Genomic DNA, 24,204 nt, shown 5'->3' on the forward strand with positions numbered 1-24,204 from the left:
GACTGTGTGAATCAGGCCTTCATGGTCGAATTGCTGCAAAGAAACTACTACTAAAAGACCAATAAGAAGAGGAGACTTGTTTGTGCCAAGAAGCACGAGCAATGGACATTGGACCTGTGAAAATCTGACCTGAAAATCTGATCCAAATTGGATCCAAATCCAAGTCCAAATTGGAGATTTTTGGTTCCAACCGCCGTGTCTTTGTGAGAAGCAGAGTAGGTGAACGGACGATCTCCGCATGTGTGGTCCCCACCGTGAAGCATGGAGGACGAGGTGTGATGGTGTGGGGGTGCTTTGCTGGTGACACTGTCTGTGATTTATTTAGAATTCAAGGCACACTTAACCAGCATGGCTACCACAGCATTCTGCAGCGATACGCCGTCCCATCTGGTTTGCGCTTAGTGGGACTATCATTTGTTTTTCAACAGGACAATGAACCAACACACCTCCAGGCTGTGTAAGGGCTATTTGACCAAGAAGGAGAGTGATGGAGTACTGCATCAGATCACCTGGCCTCCACAATCACCCGACCTCAACCCACAGCCAACAAGTGCTCATCATATGTGGGAATTCTTTCAAGACTGTTGGAAAAGCATTCCAGGTGAAGCTGGTTGAGAGAATGCCAGGAGTGTGCAAAGCTGACATCAAGGCAAAGCTTGGCTACTTTGAAAAATCTAAAATATATTTTTGGGTTACTACATGATTCCATGTGTTATTTTATAGTTTTGATGTATTCACTATTATTCTACAATGTATAAAATAATAAAAATATGAGTAGATGTGAATGAGTAGATGTGTCCAAACTTTTGACTGGTACTGTATATTTTAGAGGTAATTTTTGACTGGTACTATATATATTATTGTTAACTTTTTGCGTAAAACTTTGCTATTGATTACTGCATTCAGTTTAGGATGCTCATTTTGGCAGGTCCTAATAATGTCTGTTTATTTGGGATCTGAAAGTGAAGATGTTTGTCAGTTATATCTGAGCATGCTCCATGACCATGTGTTAAAGAAACACAAACAAGTGTGGAGGTAGGGAGGGAGAGGTAGGGAGGGAGAGGTAGGGAGGGAGAGGTAGGGTTGGAGAGGTAGGGTTGGAGAGGTAGGGTTGGAGAGGTAGGGAGGGAGAGGTAGAGGTAGGGAGAGGTAGAGGTAGGGAGAGGTAGAGGTAGGGAGGGTGAGGTAGAGGTAGGGAGGGTGAGGTAGAGAGGAAGAGGTAGAGAGGGAGAGGTAGGGTTGGAGAGGTAGGGTTGGAGAGGTAGGGTTGGAGAGGTAGGGTTGGAGAGGTAGGGAGGGAGAGGTAGGGAGGGAGAGGGAGGGAGGGAGAGGGAGGGAGGGAGAGGTAGGGAGGGAGAGGTAGGGAGGGCGAGGTAGGGAGGGAGAGGGAGGGAGAGGTAGGGTTGGAGAGGTTGGGAGGGAGAGGTAGGGAGGGAGAGGTAGGGAGGGAGAGGTAGGGAGGGAGAGGTAGGGTTGGAGAGGTAGAGAGGGAGAGGTAGGGAGGGAGAGGTAGGGAGGTGTTTCCCATGCCAATAAAGCTCTTGAATTGAATTGAGAGGTGTATGGAGGTAGAGAGCGGTAAAGGGAGAGAGAGGTGTATGGAGGCAGAGAGAGGTAGAGGGAGAGAGAGGTGTATGGAGTTAAAGAGCGGTAGAGGGAGAGAGAGGTGTGGGGAGGTAGAGAGAGAGGTGTATGGAGGTAGAGAGCGGTAGAGGGAGAGAGAGGTGTATGGAGGTAGAGGGAGAGAGAGCGGTAGGGAGGTAGAGAGAGAGAGAGGTGTAGGGAGGTAGAGAGCGGTAGAGGGAGAGAGAGGTGTATGGAGGTAGAGAGCGGTAGAGGGAGAGAGAGGTGTAGGGAGGTAGAGAGAGAGATGTGTAGGGAGGTAGAGAGAGGTAGAGGGAGAGAGAGGTGTAGGGAGGTAGAGAGAGAGATGTGTAGGGAGGTAGAGAGAGGTAGAGGGAAAGAGAGGTGTAGGGAGGTAGAGAGCGGTAGAGAGAGAGAGATGTGTAGGGAGGTAGAGGGAGAGAGATGTGTAGGGAGGTAGAGAGCGGTAGAGGGAGAGAGATGTGTGGGGAGGTAGAGAGCGGTAGAGGGAGAGAGATGTGTAGGGAGGTAGAGAGCGGTAGAGGGAGAGAGATGTGTAGGGAGGTAGAGAGCGGTAGAGGGAGAGAGATGTGTGGGGAGGTAGAGAGCGGTAGAGGGAGAGAGAGGTGTAGGGAGATAGAGGGAGAGAGATGTGTAGGGAGGTTGAGAGCGGTAGAGGGAGAGAGAGGTACAGAGGGAGAGAGATGGGGGGGCTGTTGGCGGAGCGCCTGCTGGCAGTACACCCGCTGCTCTGGCTGCTGTAGAGCTCTGTTACGACCAGGACTCCCTGCCAGAAGGGGTTTCCCCAAACTCACCTCCACAAACGTACACAGCTTTATTTTCGTGAAATGTCATGACTTTGGGGAGTACAAATGTTTGACCATTAAAAAATCCTATTTTCCCTAACCTCAACGCTAAGCGTAACCCCAAAACCCTAAACCTAACCCTTAAGCTTAAAACTTTTCAAAAAAGTTATTGTTTTCCGACCTTGTCAGGACATTCGAGTGAATTAGTAGGACATTAGGGTCATGATAAGGTAGGAAAACAGGTACACACACACACACACACACACACACACACACACACACACACACACACACACACACACACACACACACACACACACACACACACACACACACACACACACACACACACACACACACACACACACTGTTCAATCTCTACATTTGGATAGTTCCTCAAAACATATATTCAACTTCTTGCAAATAGTTGGTTGTTAAACACAATTTGATGAAGTGTTGGAAATTGACACATAATTTGGGTCAAACAATGAATATTGAATAAAGAGCTAAACAAATAGTCCGTATCTTCATGAAAGAGTACGATTGAGATACAAGCACCCCCAAACATCCCTCTTTCCTGTTGGTGTGACTGATAGCGCTGCTGGAGGTTGGTAGAGAGACACTGAGCAGAGGCAGACCCACCCTCTTCCTCTCCCTCTTCCTCTCCACACTCTCCCCTTCCCTCTCGCTCCCTCTTCCTCTCCACACTCTCCCCTTCCCTCTCCCTCCCTCCCTCTTCCTCTCCACACTCTCCCCTTACCTCTCCCTCCCTCCCTCTTCCTCTCCACACTCTCCCCTTCCCTCTCCCTCCCTCTTCTTCTCCACACTCTCCCCTTCCCTCTCCCTCCCTCCCTCTTCCTCTCCACACTGTGTTAGTTCTGGGTGGGATGGAGGGAAGCACTGTTTAATTTGTCTTTGTTTGTTGAGCCTGTTCATTTTCTAATTAGTCCTGTTTCATCCCGTGCCATCGTTAAGAGGACGCCTTGTGTCGTCCAGATGTCTCTACCCAGTGCGTTCTGAATAGACTACACCACATTGAGAGTTCTCAGCTGGCTATACAGCACATTGAGAGTTCTCAGCAGACTATACAGCACATTGAGAGTTCTCAGTAGACTATACAGCACATTGAGAGTTCTCAGCAGACTATACAGAACATTGAGAGTTCTCAACAGACTATACAGCACATTGAGAGTTCTCAGTAGACTATACAGCACATTGAGAGTTCTCAGTAGACTATACAGCACATTGGGAGTTCTCAGTAGACTATACAGCACATTGAGAGTTCTCAGTAGACTATACAGCACATTGAGAGTTCTCAGTAGACTATACACCACATTGAGAGTTCTCAGCAGACTATACAGCACATTGAGAGTTCTCAGTAGACTATACAGCACATTGAGAGTTCTCAACAGACTATACAGCACATTGAGAGTTCTCAGTAGACTATACAGCACATTGAGAGTTCTCAACAGACTATACAGCACATTGAGAGTTCTCAGTAGACTATACAGCACATTGAGAGTTCTCAACAGACTATACACCACATTGAGAGTTCTCAGCAGACTATACAGCACATTGAGAGTTCTCAGTAGACGATACAGCACATTGAGAGTTCTCAACAGACTATACAGCACATTGAGAGTTCTCAGTAGACTATACAGCACATTGAGAGTTCTCAGTAGACTATACAGCACATTGAGAGTTCTCAACAGACTATACAGCACATTGAGAGTTCTCAGCAGACTATACAGCACATTGAGAGTTCTCAGTAGACTATACAGCACATTGAGAGTTCTCAGTAGACTATACAGCACATTGAGAGTTCTCAGTAGACTATACAGCACATTGAGAGTTCTCAGTAGACTATACAGCACATTGAGAGTTCTCAGCAGACTATACAGCACATTGAGAGTTCTCAGTAGACTATACACCACATTGAGAGTTCTCAGCAGACTATACAGCACATTGAGAGTTCTCAGTAGACTATACAGCACATTGAGAGTTCTCAGCAGACTATACAGCACATTGAGAGTTCTCAACAGACTATACAGCACATTGAGAGTTCTCAGTAGACTATACAGCACATTGAGAGTTCTCAGTAGACTACACAGCACATTGAGAGTTCTCAGTAGACTATACAGCACATTGAGAGTTCTCAGTAGACTATACAGCACATTGAGAGTTCTCAGTAGACTATAGAGCACATTGAGAGTTCTCAGCAGACTATACACCACATTGAGAGTTCTCAGTAGACTATACAGCACATTGAGAGTTCTCAGTAGACTATACACCACATTGAGAGTTCTCAGTAGACTATACAGCACATTGAGAGTTCTCAGTAGACTATACAGCACATTGAGAGTTCTCAGTAGACTATACACCACATTGAGAGTTCTCAGTAGACTATACAGCACATTGAGCGTTCTCAGTAGACTATACAGCACATTGAGAGTTCTCAGTAGACTATACACCACATTGAGCGTGTTGTTGTTTGAGAGAATCAGTCATAAAGTCCATTGTGTGGCTTTAATAGAATAGTTATTAGGTGTGTGTTTAGTGTGTTTCTCTGATAGATAGCTCTATGAAAGAGCCTTGTTTTAGAGTCTCAATCAGAGCGTGAACACAGGAGGGTTGTGTATATAGCCCAGGTGTATTTTCTTTCCCCACTTGTTGTAATGCAGGGAATGAATATAGGGTGTGTTAAAGGCGTTTGGTCAAGGAGAATTACTGTCAGGTGAGTGACTGGGTGTGGCACTACACACGAAGGAGACAGAGGTGACAGTTCTGTTTATCCAGTCAAGGTACAGTGTCATGGGTTGGTGTGTAGTGGGCGGTGTTCCTCCCAATCGCTCACCATGCAGGATGTACTGTAATCTAGACTGTTTATTTTGGTAGGTGCCCCTCACACAACAGTACCCCTCAAACGCATCTGCCCCTCACACAACAGTGCCCCTCAAACACATCTGCCCCTCACACAACAGTGCCCCTCAAACACATCTGCCCCTCACACAACAGTACCCCTCAAACACATCTGCCCCTCACACAACAGTGCCCCTCAAACGCATCTGCCCCTCACACAACAGTGCCCCATACACAACAGTGCCCCATACACAACAGTGCCCCATACACAACAGTGCCCCTCACACAACAGTGCCCCATACACAACAGTGCCCCTCACACAACAGTGCCCCTCACACAACAGTGCCCCATACACAACAGTGCCCCTCACACAACAGTGCCCCTCACACAACAGTGCCCCTCACACAACAGTGCCCCATACACAACAGTGCCCCATACACAACAGTGCCCCTGAAACGCATCCGCCCCATACACAACAATCTCAGGGTATGTGGTGTAACAGAACTGAGTAAAGGAAGCAGTATGAACTCAGACTTAACCCAATAACCCAGGTGACCTCCCGCTATCATTACTGTCTCAGGATGTACCCATAGACACACACAGGAGTAGATACAACACAGAAAGTGACCAGAGGCAGAGTGTACCTGTTGCAAATCTCTTTGGTTACCACAGATTTGTCAATGATTTTTATTGTTGTCTTACAGGTGAAAAGGGTTCATGGCTGTTTTAGTGTGAAAAAATAAATACTTCCCCTGGGTTTCAATCACTCATAATTTGTGCTGGATTTACAAAAGTCTCATAAAATGAAAGACAAACTGACTTGGAAGATCCAACAGTGAAAAGTGAACTGAGGAGAGAGCTCTCATGGAGGTGTTCCTGTAACTGTCAGATGAGCCTCCACAACCACAGGGGCTATCTTTAGCCCGGGCAGAGCACAGAGTTGTTTGGCCACATCCCGACCCCACTGCTTGCTGCCTGTCCAGGCCTACTGGCTCCAACTGCCGGGAAGGTGCGGGTTTGGCACAGAGTCTTCTTCAGGCGTGCCAGGGAGGGGTTCCTCTTCTGTCCCCTCTCCCCACCCCCATCAACTCTACAAAATCCTCCACACCAGGAGGTCAAAACCAACCTGGACTCAGGGGTAGACGTACCATACCAAACGTAAAATATCATACTAATTGGAGTGTCCTGGATTTACATTTAATGTGGTATGTATTAATTTGTGGATGTCCATCATCCATTTTGTATTTGTTGTGGCTAATGGTAGGTAGGTGGCTAATGCTAACGTTAGCTAGGTGGCTAACGTTAGGTAGGTTGGGGTTAAGGGTCAGGAGTAAGGTCAGTGGAAGGATGAGATTCGAACACACAACCTTTGTGTTGCTAGATGTTTGGATTATATGCCTATCCATCCATCCACCCCAACCAACCACTTTACTTTAGTTTTTGCCTTCTGTCTTATGTGACCATACCAAAACTAACATACACTAATTTGAGTGTCCCGAATTTCAAGTAAAATCAAATAAAATGTTCTTTGTCACATGCGCCGAATACAACAGGTGTAGGTAGACCTTACAGTGAAATGCATACTTACAAGCCTTTAACCAACAATGAAGTTTAAAAAAAGAAAGTGTTAAAGTATTTACTAAAATAAACTGAAGTAAAATATATATAATTAAAAAAAAAAACTCAGATAACACATTTACGTATACTATGTTACGTCTAGTCTATAAGACCAGGCTGTCAAAGCCAACAACCATTAGAGGAACTGAAACCTGCCCATTTATGTGAATGGTGGGAGAGAGGAAAGGAGGGAGGGAGAGACAACAGAGGGGTGGACTTGTTCAGAGAGAAAAGTTGACTGCAGTCTCATAAGCACACATTCAGAACTTGTTGGTCACTGCGTTGATCATTGTTGTTGGTCACCATATATAGTCCTCTCTGAGCAGTTCACTATGCAAGGAGCTATGCTATTCAACGGAACACCTCCCTCCTCACTCTCCTTTCTGCTCTCCTATCTGGTCCTGCCTGTAGGAGTGTCTCCCCTTCCTCCCCTGTCACTCTTTTGTCAATGTGGTTAGTAAAGCATGACTTGCCAAACCTCCACTGTGGAGTCACTACACTATCGCTAAAGGTGAATTCCACTGTTGCAAGTGACCCCCTCCCCTCCCTCCAGACCTGCAGTCTCTCTCTGTGTTTCTATTCATCCTTCCTCTCAGTCCCTCACTCAGTTTCTCCTTCGCTCACCCTCTCTCTCTCATTCCCTATCTTTCACTCACTCACTCTCCCAGAAGCTCTCCCCCACACCCTCTCTTATGATATCTCCCAGCATCGATCTGTCCAATTCTCTGGGAACTCCAGCTCTGGGAACTCCCTTTCTCACACATCCTCTTGTACTTTGAAACGAGTCAGACATGCTATACTGGCATGTCATAATATTCTCAGATAATGCAAACAGAGGTTACACTACCAATATATTCACACAAGGTGACACTGCTATAACCTGCAAGACATATGAGAGTTTGTTTGTGTATTTATGTATATTTGTCACAATATTTTTTGTAATCAGTGTTTTGCCCCTCCTCTCCCCTGGTGAGTGCGGCTGTTGTCACCTAAGCTCAGGAAGCTGAACTCAGTTTCTATATTCTATATTTATCTCAGTGGTTTAGTTGAGCAGGTTCTGTAGCCTCAGGCCCTCTGCTCTCACAGCTCTCACTGCCCTGACTACTCTGTGCCCTCAGGCCTAGCGCCCCTCATTTCAGCAGTGTGACTGTGAAAGGGTTAAAACAACTCCACATGCAGGAGCCAGAGCAGTGTACAAGATGACCCCTGACCCCAAAGGAAAGGAATGTGGAAGCTCTTTCATCTTGGACAAAACCAAAGACACTTGGAACAGTTGGAAAGTGGAAGGGAATTTCTGTTCTAGGTTTTAGACTACAGTTAGACTAGGTTCTAGGTTTTAGACTACAGTTAGATTAGGTTCTAGGTTTTAGACTAGACAGTTAGACTAGATTCTAGGTTTTAGACTACAGTTAGATTAGGTTCTAGGTTTTAGACTAGACAGTTAGACTAGATTCTAGGTTTTAGACAATAGTTAGACTAGGTTCTAGGTTTTAGACTACAGTCAGACTAGGTTCTAGGTTTTAGACTAGACAGTCAGACTAGGTTCTAGGTTTTAGACTAGACAGTCAGACTAGATTCTAGGTTTTAGACAATAGTTAGACTAGGTTCTATGTTTTAGACTACAGTTAGACTAGGTTCTATGTTTTAGACTACAGTTAGACTAGGTTCTAGGTTTTAGACTAGTTAGACTAGATTATAGGTTTTAGACTAGACAGTTAGACTAGATTCTAGGTTTTAGACTAGACAGTCAGACTAGATTCTAGGTTTCAGACTACAGTTAGACTAGGTTCTATGTTTTAGACTAGACAGTTAGACTAGATTCTAGGTTTTAGACTAGACAGTCAGACTAGATTCTAGGTTTCAGACTACAGTTAGACTAGGTTCTATGTTTTAGACTAGACAGTCAGACTAGATTCTAGGTTTCAGACTACAGTTAGACTAGGTTCTATGTTTTAGACTAGACAGTTAGATTAGATTCTAGGTTTTAGACTACAGTTAGACTAGATTCTAGGTTTTAGACTAGACAGTTAGACTAGATTCTAGGTTTTAGACTACAGTTAGACTAGGTTCTAGGTTTTAGACTACAGCTAGACTAGGTTCTAGGTTTTAGACTAGACAGTCAGACTAGGTTTTAGACTAGACAGTTAGATTAGATTATAGGTTTTAGACAACAGTTAGACTAGGTTCTAGGTTTTAGACTACAGTTAGACTAGGTTCTAGGTTTTAGACTACAGTTAGACTAGATTCTAGGTTTTAGACTAGACAGTTAGACTAGGTTCTAGGTTTTAGACTACAGTTAGACTAGATTCTAGGTTTTAGACTAGACAGTTAGACTAGATTCTAGGTTTTAGACTAGTTAGACTAGATTCTAGGTTTTAGACTAGTTAGACTAGATTCTAGGTTTTAGACTAGACAGTCAGACTAGGTTCTAGGTTTTAGACTAGACAGTTAGACTAGATTCTAGGTTTTAGACTACAGTTAGACTAGATTCTAGGTTTTAGACTACAGTTAGACTAGGTTCTAGGTTTTAGACTAGACAGTTAGACTAGATTCTAGGTTTTAGACAATAGTTAGACTAGATTCTAGGTTTTAGACTAGACAGTTAGACTAGGTTTTAGACTACAGTTAGACTAGGTTCTAGGTTTTAGACTAGACAGTTAGACTAGGTTTTAGACTAGACAATTAGACTAGATTCTAGGTTTTAGACTACAGTTAGACTAGGTTCTAGGTTTTAGACTAGACAGTTAGACTAGGTTTTAGACTAGACAATTAGACTAGGTTCTAGGTTTTAGACTACAGTTAGACTAGGTTCTAGGTTTTAGACTAGACAGTTAGATTAGGTTCTAGGTTTTAGACTAGACAGTTAGACAAGGTTCTAGGTTTTAGACTAGACAGTTAGACTAGATTCTAGGTTTTAGACTACAGTTAGACAAGGTTCTAGGTTTTAGACTAGACAGTTAGACTAGGTTTTAGACTACAGTTAGACTAGGTTCTAGGTTTTAGACTAGACAGTTGCATGTGAAAGGGTTTTCTCATAGAGAAACCTTTTTATACATGGTAGTCTTGTTAAACAACATCGTGCTGTCCGTGTAGTTCTCTGTCAGGGGGTAGTTGTTGTTTTGGCCTGTTTGAAATGGACCTGTGATGCGATACTCTTCCTGGATGTTGATTTGCTATCTCAGTAGATTCTATTTTTGTCTGCAATGCATGGAAACACTCAGCACTGACAATTGTCAGCGTGGACAGTAGATTACTCTGCCCCTGGTAGACAATGCTTTACTCTGCTCCCTGGTAGACAATGTTTTACTCTGCTCCTGGGTAGACAATGCTTTACTCTGCCCCCTGGTAGACAATGCTTTACTCTGCTCCTGGTAGACAATGCTTTACTCTGCCCCCTGGTAGACAATGCTTTACTCTGCCCCCTGGTAGACAATGCTTTACTCTGCCCCCTGGTAGACAATGCTTTACTCTGCCCCCTGGTAGACAATGCTTTACTCTGCCCCCTGGTAGACAATGCTTTACTCTGCTCCTGGGTAGACAATGCTTTACTCTGCCCCTGGGTAGACAATGTTTTACTCTGCCCCCTGGGTAGACAATGCTTTACTCTGCTCCTGGGTAGACAATGCTTTACTCTGCCCCTGGGTAGACAATGTTTTACTCTGCCCCCTGGTAGACAATGCTTTACTCTGCTCCTGGTAGACAATGCTTTACTCTGCTCCTGGTAGATAATGCTTTACTCTGCCCCTGGGTAGACAATGTTTTACTCTGCCCCCTGGTAGACAATGTTTTACTCTGCCCCCTGGTAGACAATGCTTTACTCTGCCCCTGGGTAGACAATGCTTTACTCTGCCCCCTGGGTAGACAATGCTTTACTCTGCTCCCTGAGTAGACAATGCTTTACTCTGCTCCCTGGGTAGACAATGCTTTACTCTGCCCCTGGGTAGACAATGCTTTACTCTGCCCCCTGGTAGACAATGCTTTACTCTGCCCCCTGGGTAGACAATGCTTTACTCTGCCCCTGGGTAGACAATGCTTTACTCTGCCCCCTGGTAGACAATGCTTTACTCTGCCCCCTGGGTAGACAATGCTTTACTCTGCCCCCTGGGTAGACAATGCTTTACTCTGCCCCTGGGTAGACAATGCTTTACTCTGCCCCCTGGGTAGACAATGACTACCCTCCCAACTACCTCCCTGACTACCTCCCTGACTATCTCCTGACTACCCTCCTGACTACCTCCCAACTACCTCCCTGACTACCCTCCTGACTACCCCCCCTGACTACCCCCCTGACTACTCTCCCGACTACCCTCCCGACTACCTCCCTGACTACCCTCCCGACTACCTCCCTGACTACCCTCCCTGACTACCCTCCCTGACTACCCTCCCGACTACCTCCCTGACTACCCTTCCTGACTACCCTCCCTGACTACCTCCCTGACTACCCTCCCTGACTACCCTCCCTGACTACCCTCCCGACTACCTCCCTGACTACCCTTCCTGACTACCCTTCCTGACTACCCTCCCTGACTACCTCCCTGACTACCCTCCCTGACTACCCTCCCTGACTACCCTCCCGACTACCTCCCTGACTACCCTCCCTGACTACCTCCCTGACTACCTCCCGACTACTCTCCCGACTACTCTCCCGACTACTCTCCCGACTACCTCCCGACTACCCTCTCTGACTACTTGGAAGGTTAGGTGGTTGAGAGATTGGCACCATTTTGTTGCTTGAAGTACTTGAATATGAACGGGGTGCGGGCATCTGGTGCCAATACTGTGGTCCCTGCCGGGGAGGGCGAGGGGCGGAGCCTGATGGGTCAGGGGAAACGAACAAAGACAAATAAAGAACAAAGTAAAGGACATTTAAATCATCAGAGGAACATAGCGTGTATAGCTCATACACATATCAAAGAGCAGAAGGGCCACACACAGTATGAAGCTGTTAGTGGTTGATAAATGACAGAAAACGACCTGGATGGTTTCACTGCACGGACTGTACTGATGTGTGGGCAGGTTTTTACAATGGGACTTGTACATTTTACATTTTACTCTCTCAGAGATGGAGAGAGTATGGGGATTTCAGGAGGTTTCAGGAGGTCATTATGTTAGATGGTGGGATAGTTCTAGGTAGGGATTGATGGAGGTGTTGGTTAGTACTATATATTACGGGGCTGATGAAGAGGTCTTATGTGGAGCTCAGTTACATGTTGGTGGTTTGTTATTAGTCCTGAGATGATTACATGACATAGCAGAAACGAGTCTTGTTGTTGAGTCCTGGTGTAGATGCTAGGTGTTTTGATGTAGGAAGCGTTAGTTATTGGATGTTAGGTATGTAATGCCTAGGACCGGCGGGGCAGGGGTCACGGTGTGAGGTGTAGTGTACGTTGTGATGCAGGACTAGAACTGTCAGGGGTCATGGTGTGAGGTGTAGTGGACGCCGTGTGATGCAGGACTAGAACTGGCAGGGGTCAGGGGTCACGGTGTGAGGTGTAGTGTACTCCGTGTGATGCAGGACTAGAACTGTCAGGGGTCATGGTGTGAGGTGTAGTGGACGCCGTGTGATGCAGGACTAGAACTGTCAGGGGTCAGGGGTCATGGTGTGAGGTATAGTGTACGCCGTGTGATGCAGGACTAGAACTGGCAGGGGTCATGGTGTGAGGTGTAGTGTACTCCGTGTGATGCAGGACTAGAACTGTCAGGGGTCATGGTGTGAGGTGTAGTGGACGCCGTGTGATGCAGGACTAGAACTGTCAGGGGTCAGGGGTCATGGTATGAGGTGTAGTGTACTCCGTGTGATGCAGGACTAGAATTGGCAGGGGTCATGGTGTGAGGTGTAGTGTACGCCGTGTGATGCAGGACTAGAACTGGCAGGGGTCATGGTGTGAGGTGTATTGTACTCCGTGTGATGCAGGACTAGAACTGTCAGGGGTCAGGGGTCATGGTATGAGGTGTAGTGTACGCCGTGTGATGCAGGACTAGAACTGGCAGGGGTCATGGTGTGAGGTGTATTGTACTCCGTGTGATGCAGGACTAGAACTGTCAGGGGTCAGGGGTCATGGTGTGAGGTGTAGTGTACGCCGTGTGATGCAGGACTAGAACTGGCAGGGGTCATGGTGTGAGGTGTATTGTACTCCGTGTGATGCAGGACTAGAACTGTCAGGGGTCATGGTGTGAGGTGTAGTGTACGCCGTGTGATGCAGGACTAGAACTGTCAGGGGTCATGGTGTGAGGTGTATTGCACTCCGTGTGATGCAGGACTAGAACTGTCAGGGGTCATGGTGTGAGGTGTAGTGTACTCCGTGTGATGCAGGACTAGAACTGTCAGGGGTCATGGTGTGAGGTGTAGTGTACGCCGTGTGATGCAGGACTAGAACTGTCAGGGGTCAGGGGTCATGGTGTGAGGTGTAGTGTACACCGTGTGATGCAGGACTAGAACTGGCAGGGGTCATGGTGTGAGGTGTAGTGGACGCCGTGTGATGCAGGACTAGAACTGGCAGGGGTCATGGTGTGAGGTGTAGTGTACGCCGTGTGATGCAGGACTAGAACTGGCAGGGGTCATGGTGTGAGGTGTAGTGGACGCCGTGTGATGCAGGACTAGAACTGTCAGGGGTCAGGGGTCATGGTGTGAGGTGTAGTGTACGTCGTGATGCAGGACTAGAACTGGCAGGGGTCATGGTGTGAGGTGTAGTGGACGCCGTGTGATGCAGGACTAGAACTGGCAGGGGTCATGGTGTGAGGTGTAGTGGACGCCGTGTGATGCAGGACTAGAACTGTCAGGGGTCAGGGGTCATGGTGTGAGGTGTAGTGTACGTCGTGATGCAGGACTAGAACTGGGAGGGGTCATGGTGTGAGGTGTAGTGGACGCCGTGTGATGCAGGACTAGAACTGGCAGGGGTCATGGTGTGAGGTGTATTGTACTCCGTGTGATGCAGGACTAGAACTGGCAGGGGTCATGGTGTGAGGTGTAGTGTACGCCGTGTGATGCAGGACTAGAACTGTCAGGGGTCAGGGGTCATGGTGTGAGGTGTAGTGTACGCCGTGTGATGCAGGACTAGAACTGTCAGGGGTCAGGGGTCATGGTGTGAGGTGTAGTGTACGCCGTATGATGCAGGACTAGAACTGTCAGGGGTCAGGGGTCATGGTGTGAGGTGTAGTGTACGCCGTGTGATGCAGGACTAGAACTGTCAGGGGTCAGGGGTCATGGTGTGAGGTGTAGTGTACGCCGTGTGATGCAGGACTAGAACTGTCAGGGGTCAGGGGTCATGGTGTGAGGTGTAGTGTACGCCGTGTGATGCAGGACTAGAACTGTCAGGGGTCAGGGGTCATGGTGTGAGGTGTAGTGTACGCCGTGTGATGCAGGACTAGAACTGGCAGGGGTCAGGGGTCATGGTGTGAGGTGTAGTGTACGCCGTGTGATGCAGGACTAGAACTGGCAGGGGTCAGGGGTCATGGTGTGATGCCGACCAGGAATGTGCGTTGTTGTGCGGCTCCACAATAGACCAGGACTTCCTGGGGCTGTTCAGTGGGAGGAGTGTCACCCGAACCCATCCTGCTGTGTAATGAGCTCCCCAACACAGCTGTCAACTACTCTTAACCACATCTATATACATGCGCCTACTAATGTCATTTATTCATATCACTCAAACCTGTACCCAGTCAGTGTCTCAGAGAATCCCAGAGATCACACTGCACCTATCAACAGAGAGGGGGTAGAGGGAACTGGGTTAGTGTCGGTGTGTCGTGTGTGTTGTGTGCGTGTCTGTGTGTGTGTGTCGTGTGTGTTGTATGTGTGTGTGTGTGTTGTATGTGTATGTGTGTGTGTGTTGTATGTTTACACTGAGTGTACAAAACATTCTGAACATGAAATAGTCTGACCAGGTGAATCCCGGTGAAAACTATGATCCCTTATTGATGTCACTTGTTAAATCCACTTCAATCAGTGTAGATGAAGGGGAGGAAGCAGGTTAAATAAAACATTTTTTTTAGGCCTTGTGACAATTGAGACATGGATTATGTATGTGTGCCATTCAGAAGGTGAATGGGCAAGACAAATGATGTAAGTGCTTTGAGTGGGCTATTGTAGTAGGTGCCAGGTGCACCAGTTTGTGTCGAGAACTGCAACACTGCTGGGTTTTTGACTCTCAACAGTTTCCTGTGTGTATATCAAGTGTGGGGGCACAGGTGACAGTGTGGTTAGCAGGAGCCAGACCAGGGTGACCTTGGACTTGACCATGTGACTTAGCTGTGTGGAAGGAGAGGGGTCCTAGAGGCCACGGAGGTGACAGCAGAGGTGACTTAAAGACATGGTGCAACAGTGTTACTTGGATGGTGTAAGAAACGTATGCTTGACGTGACTGTAAGTGGCTTTGGATAAAAGCGTCTGTTAAATGGCTACTATTATTATTATATGAAATATCACTGAGGAATGAAACTGTATCCAGACATGTAGTTACAGTATCATTCTGAAACGCTTTTCATTTTCAACTGACCTTATTAGACAAGTGTTGTTCCTATTTAAAGGGACTTTTACAGTAGTTTTGAGGAATCTGATGAATTTAGGCAGATAGACTGGTACCGCAGCAACCGGTTCATTTATGGTAACCCCCCCCCCCCCCCCCCCCCCCCCTCATACCCTGGGGCTGCGTGTGATTCACTGTTTTCTGTGGGATTATGTGAGCCTTATCCAGCTTCATAACATGTACATGCATGTACACACACACACACACACACAATGCCTGCTTTGTGCACCCACCATTTTTTGGGGGGGGGGTCACACGACATGATGAGGACATGTATGAAGCCAAGCACACAACAGGAATGTGCTATACGTGGTAACGCGTGGCTAACGTTCAGTGAATAAGACGTTGACATTTTACATAGATGAATACTGTGACGAGTGGAATGGCTGAATGACTCAACGACTGAGAATGAACTGTCTCAAACAGACGTTCCTATTAGTCACTTTGTAGTTGTGTACCACGATGCCACATTGTCCTTTAGTGCCCCCTAGTGCCCAACGGGTGTTTGGACTGGAACTCAGCTCTGTCAGTCACAAGTCAAGTCTGTTTTTCCATTTTCATCGCAGAAAAACTATATCAGTCTCAGATTAGGCTCGGATTTGGGGGGTGGATTCATTTTACATTCTTCTTTTTAAACATTTTTAGTAATTTAAGCAGTCGTTCTTGTCCAGAGCGATTTACAGTAGAGAGTTCATACATTTTCATATTTTCTTTTCATACTGGTCCCCCGTGTGAAACGCTGCATATGTCTGTTCAATCGGAAATTACCTTTAAATTTTATTGCAGATCTTCAGCGACACGGATTGAATCATTAGCTTTACATTTTAAAGCAAACCTTCGGAGATACAGATTGAAGAATGAATATTCTTTATTGGGTCATTGGCAAAAAAATACATGAATACACTTAAATAGGAGAAAGAGTATTCACATACTAATTCATTGCTTTTTCTTTTCTTTACAGGGGAATAAAGATGCAGAGCAACATTTCCTACTCACCCCCAACCATAGCTGTTGGGACTGGGTGAGAGAGAGAGAGAGAGAGAGAGAGACAGAGAGAGAGACACAGAGATACAGAGACACAGAGAGACAGATAGAGAGAGAGGAGATCCATAGACAGAAGGAAGACCCGTTCTGGAAAGGAGGAGAGAGGTTATCTTTGCTTTCTCGCACCACCATTGAAATAACTCTGGACTTTGAAAATGTTCACAGTTGCACTCTCACATCATAGTGCAACAACAAGTACACAAATACTTTTGTTTTTTCAGCAGACATTGACAACAGCAGCACTATCTGAGGCCCAGACCGTAACCCTCCTAAGCCCTACCCAGCCCTGCCTGGAGTACGCCCTTCACTGCACTCCACCACACCCCACGTAGAGCCTGGAAGGCAGGGAAGCCACGGCCGGGATTTCATGGCAACAGCACCCTAGGGCTGCCATGGCAGCTGGTGCCGCCGATGCTCCACGCCATATTACAGCACTGACGCCGGAGGACGAGGAACGACTAGCCGCTGCCAAGCTGTACAGCGACACTACCCTGCCACGCACAGACAGAGAGAGGGAGAGGGAAGCGCGAGCCAGCGGCAACGAGTGTTTGGTGTGTGGGACTTGGTTTGGTTCGCAGGATAAGCTTCGGCTTCACGCCTTCTGTCACACGGGAGAGAAACCTTTCCACTGTTCCCAGCCACATTGTCCTAAGGCCTTCAGCTCCAAATATAAACTGTTCAGGTAAAACATCACTCCACCAAGAGTTTTTAAACAGTTCCTCTAAAACACTTTCACTGACTAACTTTTCTCTCATACTGTACTCTCTTCGTTATCCAGGCATATGGCCACACATTCTCCACAGAAAACTCACCAGTGCTCGTTCTGCGAGAAAATGTTTCACCGCAAAGATCACCTGAAGAACCACCTGCAGACCCATGACCCCAACAAAGAGGCCTTCAAGTGTGAGGAATGTGGCAAGCACTACAACACCAAGCTGGGCTACAAGCGTCATGTGGCCATGCATTCAGCCACGGCTGGGGACCTCACCTGTAAGGTGTGCCTGCAGAGCTACGAGACTACCCCTGCACTGCTGGAGCATCTCAAGAGCCACTCGGGCAAGTCCTCCGGAGGTGCCAAGGAGAAGAAGCACCCGTGTGACCACTGTGACCGCCGCTTCTACACACGGAAGGACGTGCGTCGCCACATGGTGGTCCACACCGGCAGAAAGGACTTCCTGTGTCAGTACTGCGCCCAGCGCTTCGGCAGGAAGGACCACCTGACGCGGCATGTGAAGAAGAGCCACTCTCAGGAGCTGCTGAAGATAAAGACGGAGCCTCTGGACATGCAAGGCATGCTGGGCTCTGGCTCCTCCCCCTGCACTGTCAAAGAGGAGCTCAGCCCCATGATGTGCAGCATGGGTTCCAACAAAGACCACATGCTGGCCAAGCCGTTCCCCAGCGGCACCTCCTTCCCCATGGGCATGTACAACCCCCACCACCTCCAGGCCATGTCCAACCCTGAGGTGGGCCACCACCACTCTCTGATGCCTGGCTCCCTGTCCGCTGCCATGGGGATGGGCTGCCACATGGAGCCCCCCCTCCATCCCCCGCACCACCACCACCACCACCACCACCATCACCACCACATCCAAAACTCCCCCCCGCTGCCCCACCTGCAGCAGCCCCAACAGCACCAGCAGCAACAGCACACCCAGCCGCCGCCCAAGTACCAGCTGGGATCTAGCTCATACCTGCTGGACAAGCCCCTCAAAGTGGAGATGGAGAGCTTTCTCATGGATCTGCAGAGTGGGCTGCCAGGCCACCACTCAGGCGATCATCATCATGCTGCTGCCTCGCCCCCCAAGGAGGGACTAGAGCACCCCTCAGGCCTGACAGACGAGCTGTGTGGTGGCCCCCTCCTGTCCAAGAGCCCTGCTGTCATCGCTGAGTCTCTGTGCACTGCTAACATGGACTTCTCTCACCTGCTGGGTTTCCTGCCCCTCAACCTGCCCCCCTACAACGCCCCCATCAGCACAGCAGGACTAGTCATGGGGTACACCTCATCTGCTGCCTCCTCTTCGTCATCGTCATCCTTGCGTGGCACTGAGCACCACGCCGCTGCCACAGCTGCTAACCCTACCCATACCTCTTTGCAACCTCAACCTCAGGAGCAGCAGGGCTCCAGTGGGGGCCTGGGTCTAGGGCCCCTGCACCCTCTCCCGCCAGTGTTTAGCTCCAGCCTCAGCACGACCACCCTGCCTCGCTTTCACCAGGCCTTCCAATGAGGGCCCCCCTGCACCCTCACCCGCCAGTGTTTAGCTCCAGCCTCAGCACGACCACCCTGCCTCGCTTTCACCAGGCCTTCCAATGAGGGGCCCCCAGGCCCGGCCCCTACGCCATTATCCTCAGCTCACTGCCTCACACCCAGGGGCCAAGGGGCCTGCTGGCTGCAAGGGTGGACATAACAACACTTGAACACTTAGAAGCCTTAATTGAAGTGCATAAAAGCTTTTGATTGAGCTCCAGAGGAAACTAAACCCTTTATTGAAACAAAAGGAAAAGATGAGAAACTTTCAAACTAAGGAGCTTTTATTCGGCCATTCTTTCTATCCTTTAGCTATGATGATTGAATCCCTCTCGCTTTGTTGTTGTTTGTTTAGCTGGATCCCCATTTAGCTCTTGCAGAATCAGCAGATACTCTTCCTGGGTTACACAAAAAACACGACAAGTAACAAAACACTGATACACTGATACACAGGGACAGTCACATTAAAATACAACGATGTACAAACAATACATCTAAAATATAATGTGTGTGTTAAGAGTGTCTGTGTGTGTGTGTGTGTGTGTGTGTGTGTGTGTGTGTGTGTGTGTGTGTGTGTGTGTGTGTGTGTGTGTGTGTCACCTCACAGTCCCCTCTATTCCATGAGATTTAGTTTAATCCGGGTTTTTTTTAAGGTAATTCTTCTGTTTGCTGAGTAACTGGAAATGGAAGGGAGTTCCATGTGATCACGGCTCTGTATAATACTGTGAGTTGCCGTGAATTAGTTCTTTAACCTCTACCACTAACCTATCCCCCCTCATCACTTACCTCCCTCTATTCTGTAGTCAGGAGGCAGCATCTGCAGGCGTGGTATTGTTACTTTATAAAGTCATAATATTAAGAAAAAAATCTTAATTTTAGAGAAAATTGTTTAAAACAATATTGTTACCCAGAAGCCTAGTGACCCAGAACACTAGTTTTGAAGTGGGTGAAATATAATTTTCTTGCTTATTCAAATGTGACTGAACATGCTAGGTTGTCTCTCATGTGAGTGTAAAAGTCTGAACCACCTACCCAGAAACACACCCTTGTCTGTCATCATCATCGTCAGGGGGGAAAGATTAGTGAAGGACTAAAGTGATACTGCCCCACGGACATTACCCTCCTCCAATATAGGCTACAACCACACAACAAAAATATCTGTCTTGAAAAAGTACTCTTAAAAAAAATGGAATAACTGATTACTGTTCCGACTCATCAGTTGTGCAGAAAGTAGAAGATAAGTGAAAACAGAGAGTAGATTTTAACGTTGATAATCACTGCCGCCAAACACAGCGCCCACATATTTAATGAAAAGCAGATGTGAAAATAGCTGAGTCAGTAGAAAACATGCCAAGTCATGCATGTTTTATGTGGTTCCTCAAGAGCAGCACTTTTTAACAGAAGTCTCTTTAACTTTAGGAATCTCTTTGGCCTAACAATCGTGACCTGCTCAACCAGGGCCAGTGAGGATGACCCTATGTGGAGGATATACCCCTCCTATAAAAGCTGCTCTTGAAAACAGGTCCTTATTTGACTCATGAGGATTTTCATTCCTTCAACTGTCATTCTTCCAGCATTGGTTTTTAAGAAGTCTCCAGAGTAACAATATGTCACATCCTTTTCCTCGCCCCCCAAGGAGGGACTAGAGCACCTCATATATTACTGATTTTAATTTTTATGAAAACAAATATATATTCAGTCTGTTAGATGCATGGTAATAATAACCCTGACATATGTGAATAGAAAATAAAAATAACAATGACGACAGTTAAGGAAAACGTGTAAAAGAATGTTATTGCAGTGTATTAAATATCTCGTCAAAAAATGAACATTAGAATTGCTTTTATTTCAGTAAGGTGTATTTAGGTAGACGTATTAAAACAAAGTGTTTTTAATGTGGCAGGTTTACATTTGTCTGTATCTGGCATTTTATTGATAAAAAATGGATGAAGTATTAGCTTTGCCCTTGTAGCTTTCTCAGCTCTATTTAATCTTTATCTGTTCATGTACTACTAAAACAAAAATGTGGATTGTTGACTTTGACAAATGTGTAGTTAGTAGGCTGTTAGTGGCATAATAATCCAGTAGGATTTTACATAGACGTCTTTGATCGTCTCGTAGGACTTTTAAAAAGAATGACTGACGTTGAGAGTCTATTTTCTCAGTTTGAAACACAACCTGATTTAGCGGTCTGATTTTAAGATGCCTTTTTCATATTCACTAGCCTGTTGAAAACTTACGCCCAAAGTTGTAAAACTATAATACGTGCTCTGTATCACGTAAGGGATATTTGTATGATGGAAAATATGTCCTGTCTGGTATGGCCAACAAATGGATGATATGTTTCACTTTCCTTCAGACATCATGATTGATAGATCGATAGGCTTTGGAACACGCAGCACATGGGTTATATAAAGTCCATTAGTCAAAAGAAAGTCAAAGTGCATCTTGAGAGTACTGATATTAACAGTATTAATATATTATTCTCTTGGTTTGCAACTTTCAAACTCTCTTGACTTTGTCTGTTTGAGTACTCAGCCCAGTCCATATGCAACTATTAGTAAACATGTAGTTTCAAGTATAAAGAAAAAAACTACAACTATGTAACATAAGCAAAACAAAACAAATTGCTGCTTTTAGCTACGGTTGCCCAGCAACCGTAGAACAGAGAACATTTCAACATTGCAAGATGTAAACATGCACAGTAGTACAGATTTGAACTGTTTCCCTTCCTCTCTGTACTCCTCACTCAGCTGCTTCCTAGATTCAGGAGGAAAGGGTCTAAAACAAATACACGATATCCAGAACAAACAAGTCACCAGCCTGCTCTTTGACATTCAAAGCATGGGACGACTGACTGGGGTATTTCTTAGTCGTTTTGTTGCTGTTATATGATATGTTTTTTTCTGTTTGTTAAAACAGGACCTTGAAACAACACAACACATCACCTCATTTGATTTTTGATTTTTCTTCCCAAAACCTGGGGAGAGGAAACAAAATCTTGCACAATTGCTCATTAAAATAAACATTTGATTATTTCATTTTAATAATGGTAGAATTGTTATTCAAATTGACCAACCGACCAGAGCCTACTATTGCCTCTTCAGTCAGCTAATTAGACTGACCTATAAAATGACAAATATGTGAAAATAAATACAATTTAAAAGAAACATTTGTTTGGTTGTGACATAGCCCCACTACCAATCAATACTGGTGAAGTAATACGTTCAGGTATGAATCCCCGAAGTTCATCATGACACTTCCACTAGGCTGAGAAATTATCTGAATTAGGAACATTTAATGATTGATCGTGAAGATGTGGTTCGCATCTTTGAAAGAATTTGCCTCTTTCTTATAGTGGTAATTGGATATAAATATTTATATAATTGTTTAAAAGCTATCCTTAAAACATAGATTTTTTTTTGTGTACATCGTGTACATTTTCAAAGACCATGGCTATATCCAATTCCAGCCAAAATTCTAGCACTCAAATTTAGCATTTATCTTTTTATTCATTTATTGAGCATTTATTGATAAAAAAGAAAAGGCCATTGGCATTGAGTTTGTCCTCCCTGGGTTTCTGTGAGCTAATCTGAATTCTAGCACTTTCAATCTTTAAAAAAAATAGTTTTTTTTCTTTTACAATTTCAGCTTATATGTTCCTGTGTTTTTAATTTTGTATTTGATCCTGTGTATGTATGTGCCATTAGTTTGATGTGTAGATTTGATCAATCTTTATGTATTTTTCTCTTCCAAAAGAAACAGTATTTTTTTAATAGACTTTTCACTAATACCTTCTTTCATGTGCCCCCACTCCCCTCTCAGGCCTGTTGGGTAACCAGCGTTGCCTTCTCTAGTGAAATTGTATATAATTAACACAACAACAAAACATATTCTACAACCAAGTATTTGTAACAGAGATTTGTAATCCAATTGCCTTTCAGAGAGCATGGTGAGCATGACACATCATCGTCCCTAGGACGTCACATCCACAATATGGAATAGAACTAACAGATTGACCTCTTCTTCAAGGTCAAAAAGACTTGTCTCTAGACAGGAAAAGGCTTGTACCTCAGCCTAGTAGGTACAGAATACATGTTGCCTCTGGACAGGAAAAGGCTTGTACCTGTTGCCTCTGGACAGGAAAAGGCTTGTACCTCAGCCTAGTAGGTACAGAATACATGTTGCCTCTGGACAGGAAAAGGCTTGTACCTGTTGTCTCTAGACAGGAAAAGGCTTGTACCTCAGCCTAGTAGGTACAGAATACATGTTGCCTCTGGACAGGAAAAGGCTTGTACCTGTTGTCTCTAGACAGGAAAAGGCTTGTACCTCAGCCTAGTAGGTACAGAATACATGTTGCCTCTGGACAGGAAAAGGCTTGTACCTGTTGTCTCTAGACAGGAAAAGGCTTGTACCTCAGCCTAGTAGGTACAGAATACATGTTGCCTCTGGACAGGAAAAGGCTTGTACCTGTTGCCTCTGGACAGGAAAAGGCTTGTACCTCAGCCTAGTAGGTACAGAATACATGTTGCCTCTGGACAGGAAAAGGCTTGTACCTGTTGTCTCTAGACAGGAAAAGGCTTGTACCTCAGCCTAGTAGGTACAGAATACATGTTGTCTCTGGACAGGAAAAGGCTTGTACCTGTTGTCTCTAGACAGGAAAAGGCTTGTACCTCAGCCTAGTAGGTACAGAATACATGTTGCCTCTGGACAGGAAAAGGCTTGTACCTGTTGTCTCTAGACAGGAAAAGGCTTGTACCTCAGCCTAGTAGGTACAGAATACATGTTGTCTCTGGACAGGAAAAGGCTTGTACGTGTTGTCTCTAGACAGGAAAAGGCTTGTACCTCAGCCTAGTAGGTACAGAATACATGTTGTCTCTAGACAGGAAAAGGCTTGTACCTGTTGTCTCTAGACAGGAAAAGGCTTGTACCTCAGCCTAGTAGGTACAGAATACATGTTGCCTCTGGACAGGAAAAGGCTTGTACCTGTTGCCTCTGGACAGGAAAAGGCTTGTACGTGTTGTCTCTAGACAGGAAAAGGCTTGTACCTCAGCCTAATAGGTACAGAATACATGTTGTCTCTAGACAGGAAAAGGCTTGTACCTCAGCCTAGTATGTACAGAATACATGTTGTCTCTAGACAGGAAAAGGCTTGTACATGTTGTCTCTAGACAGGAAAAGGCTTGTACCTCAGCCTAGTAGGTACAGAATACATGTTGTCTCTAGACAGGAAAAGGTTTGTACATGTTGTCTCTAGACAGGAAAAGGCTTGTACCTCAGCCTAGTAGCTACAGAATACACTTTTGCTTCTAGACAGAATCAGGCATTCTTGAAATTAATATTGTACAAGATCATATATTCAACATGCTGTGCCAAGACAGGGCTTGCTACAGAGAAGGCAAGTCTCCATCTGTCCCAGTTTACAGTATACCTCACCCCACACATGACAGTTTACAGTAGACCTCACCCCACACATAACAGCAGAGAAGATGGATATGCTAATAATTCTAAAATGCTAATAATTCTA

General features: G+C 45.9%; 1 protein-coding gene across 1 annotated transcript in view; it reads left to right on the forward strand.

Moving 5' to 3' along the window:
- LOC129829547 (zinc finger protein PLAGL2-like) overlaps positions 1-24,204 on the forward strand; it is a 50,814-nt gene that overhangs the window by 25,688 nt on the left and 922 nt on the right. Inside the window, exons 2-4 of the mRNA XM_055891303.1 lie at positions 16,350-16,537; positions 16,654-17,114; positions 17,211-24,204. The exon at positions 17,211-24,204 is cut by the window's right edge and continues 922 nt beyond it. Coding sequence (XP_055747278.1) covers positions 16,825-17,114; positions 17,211-18,657 — 1,737 coding nt within the window. The 5' untranslated portion in view covers positions 16,350-16,537; positions 16,654-16,824 and the 3' untranslated portion in view covers positions 18,658-24,204. The remainder of the gene's footprint in view (positions 1-16,349; positions 16,538-16,653; positions 17,115-17,210) is intronic.

Source organism: Salvelinus fontinalis, chromosome 31, assembly GCF_029448725.1.
Source record: "Salvelinus fontinalis isolate EN_2023a chromosome 31, ASM2944872v1, whole genome shotgun sequence".
Lineage (NCBI taxonomy): Eukaryota > Metazoa > Chordata > Actinopteri > Salmoniformes > Salmonidae > Salvelinus > Salvelinus fontinalis.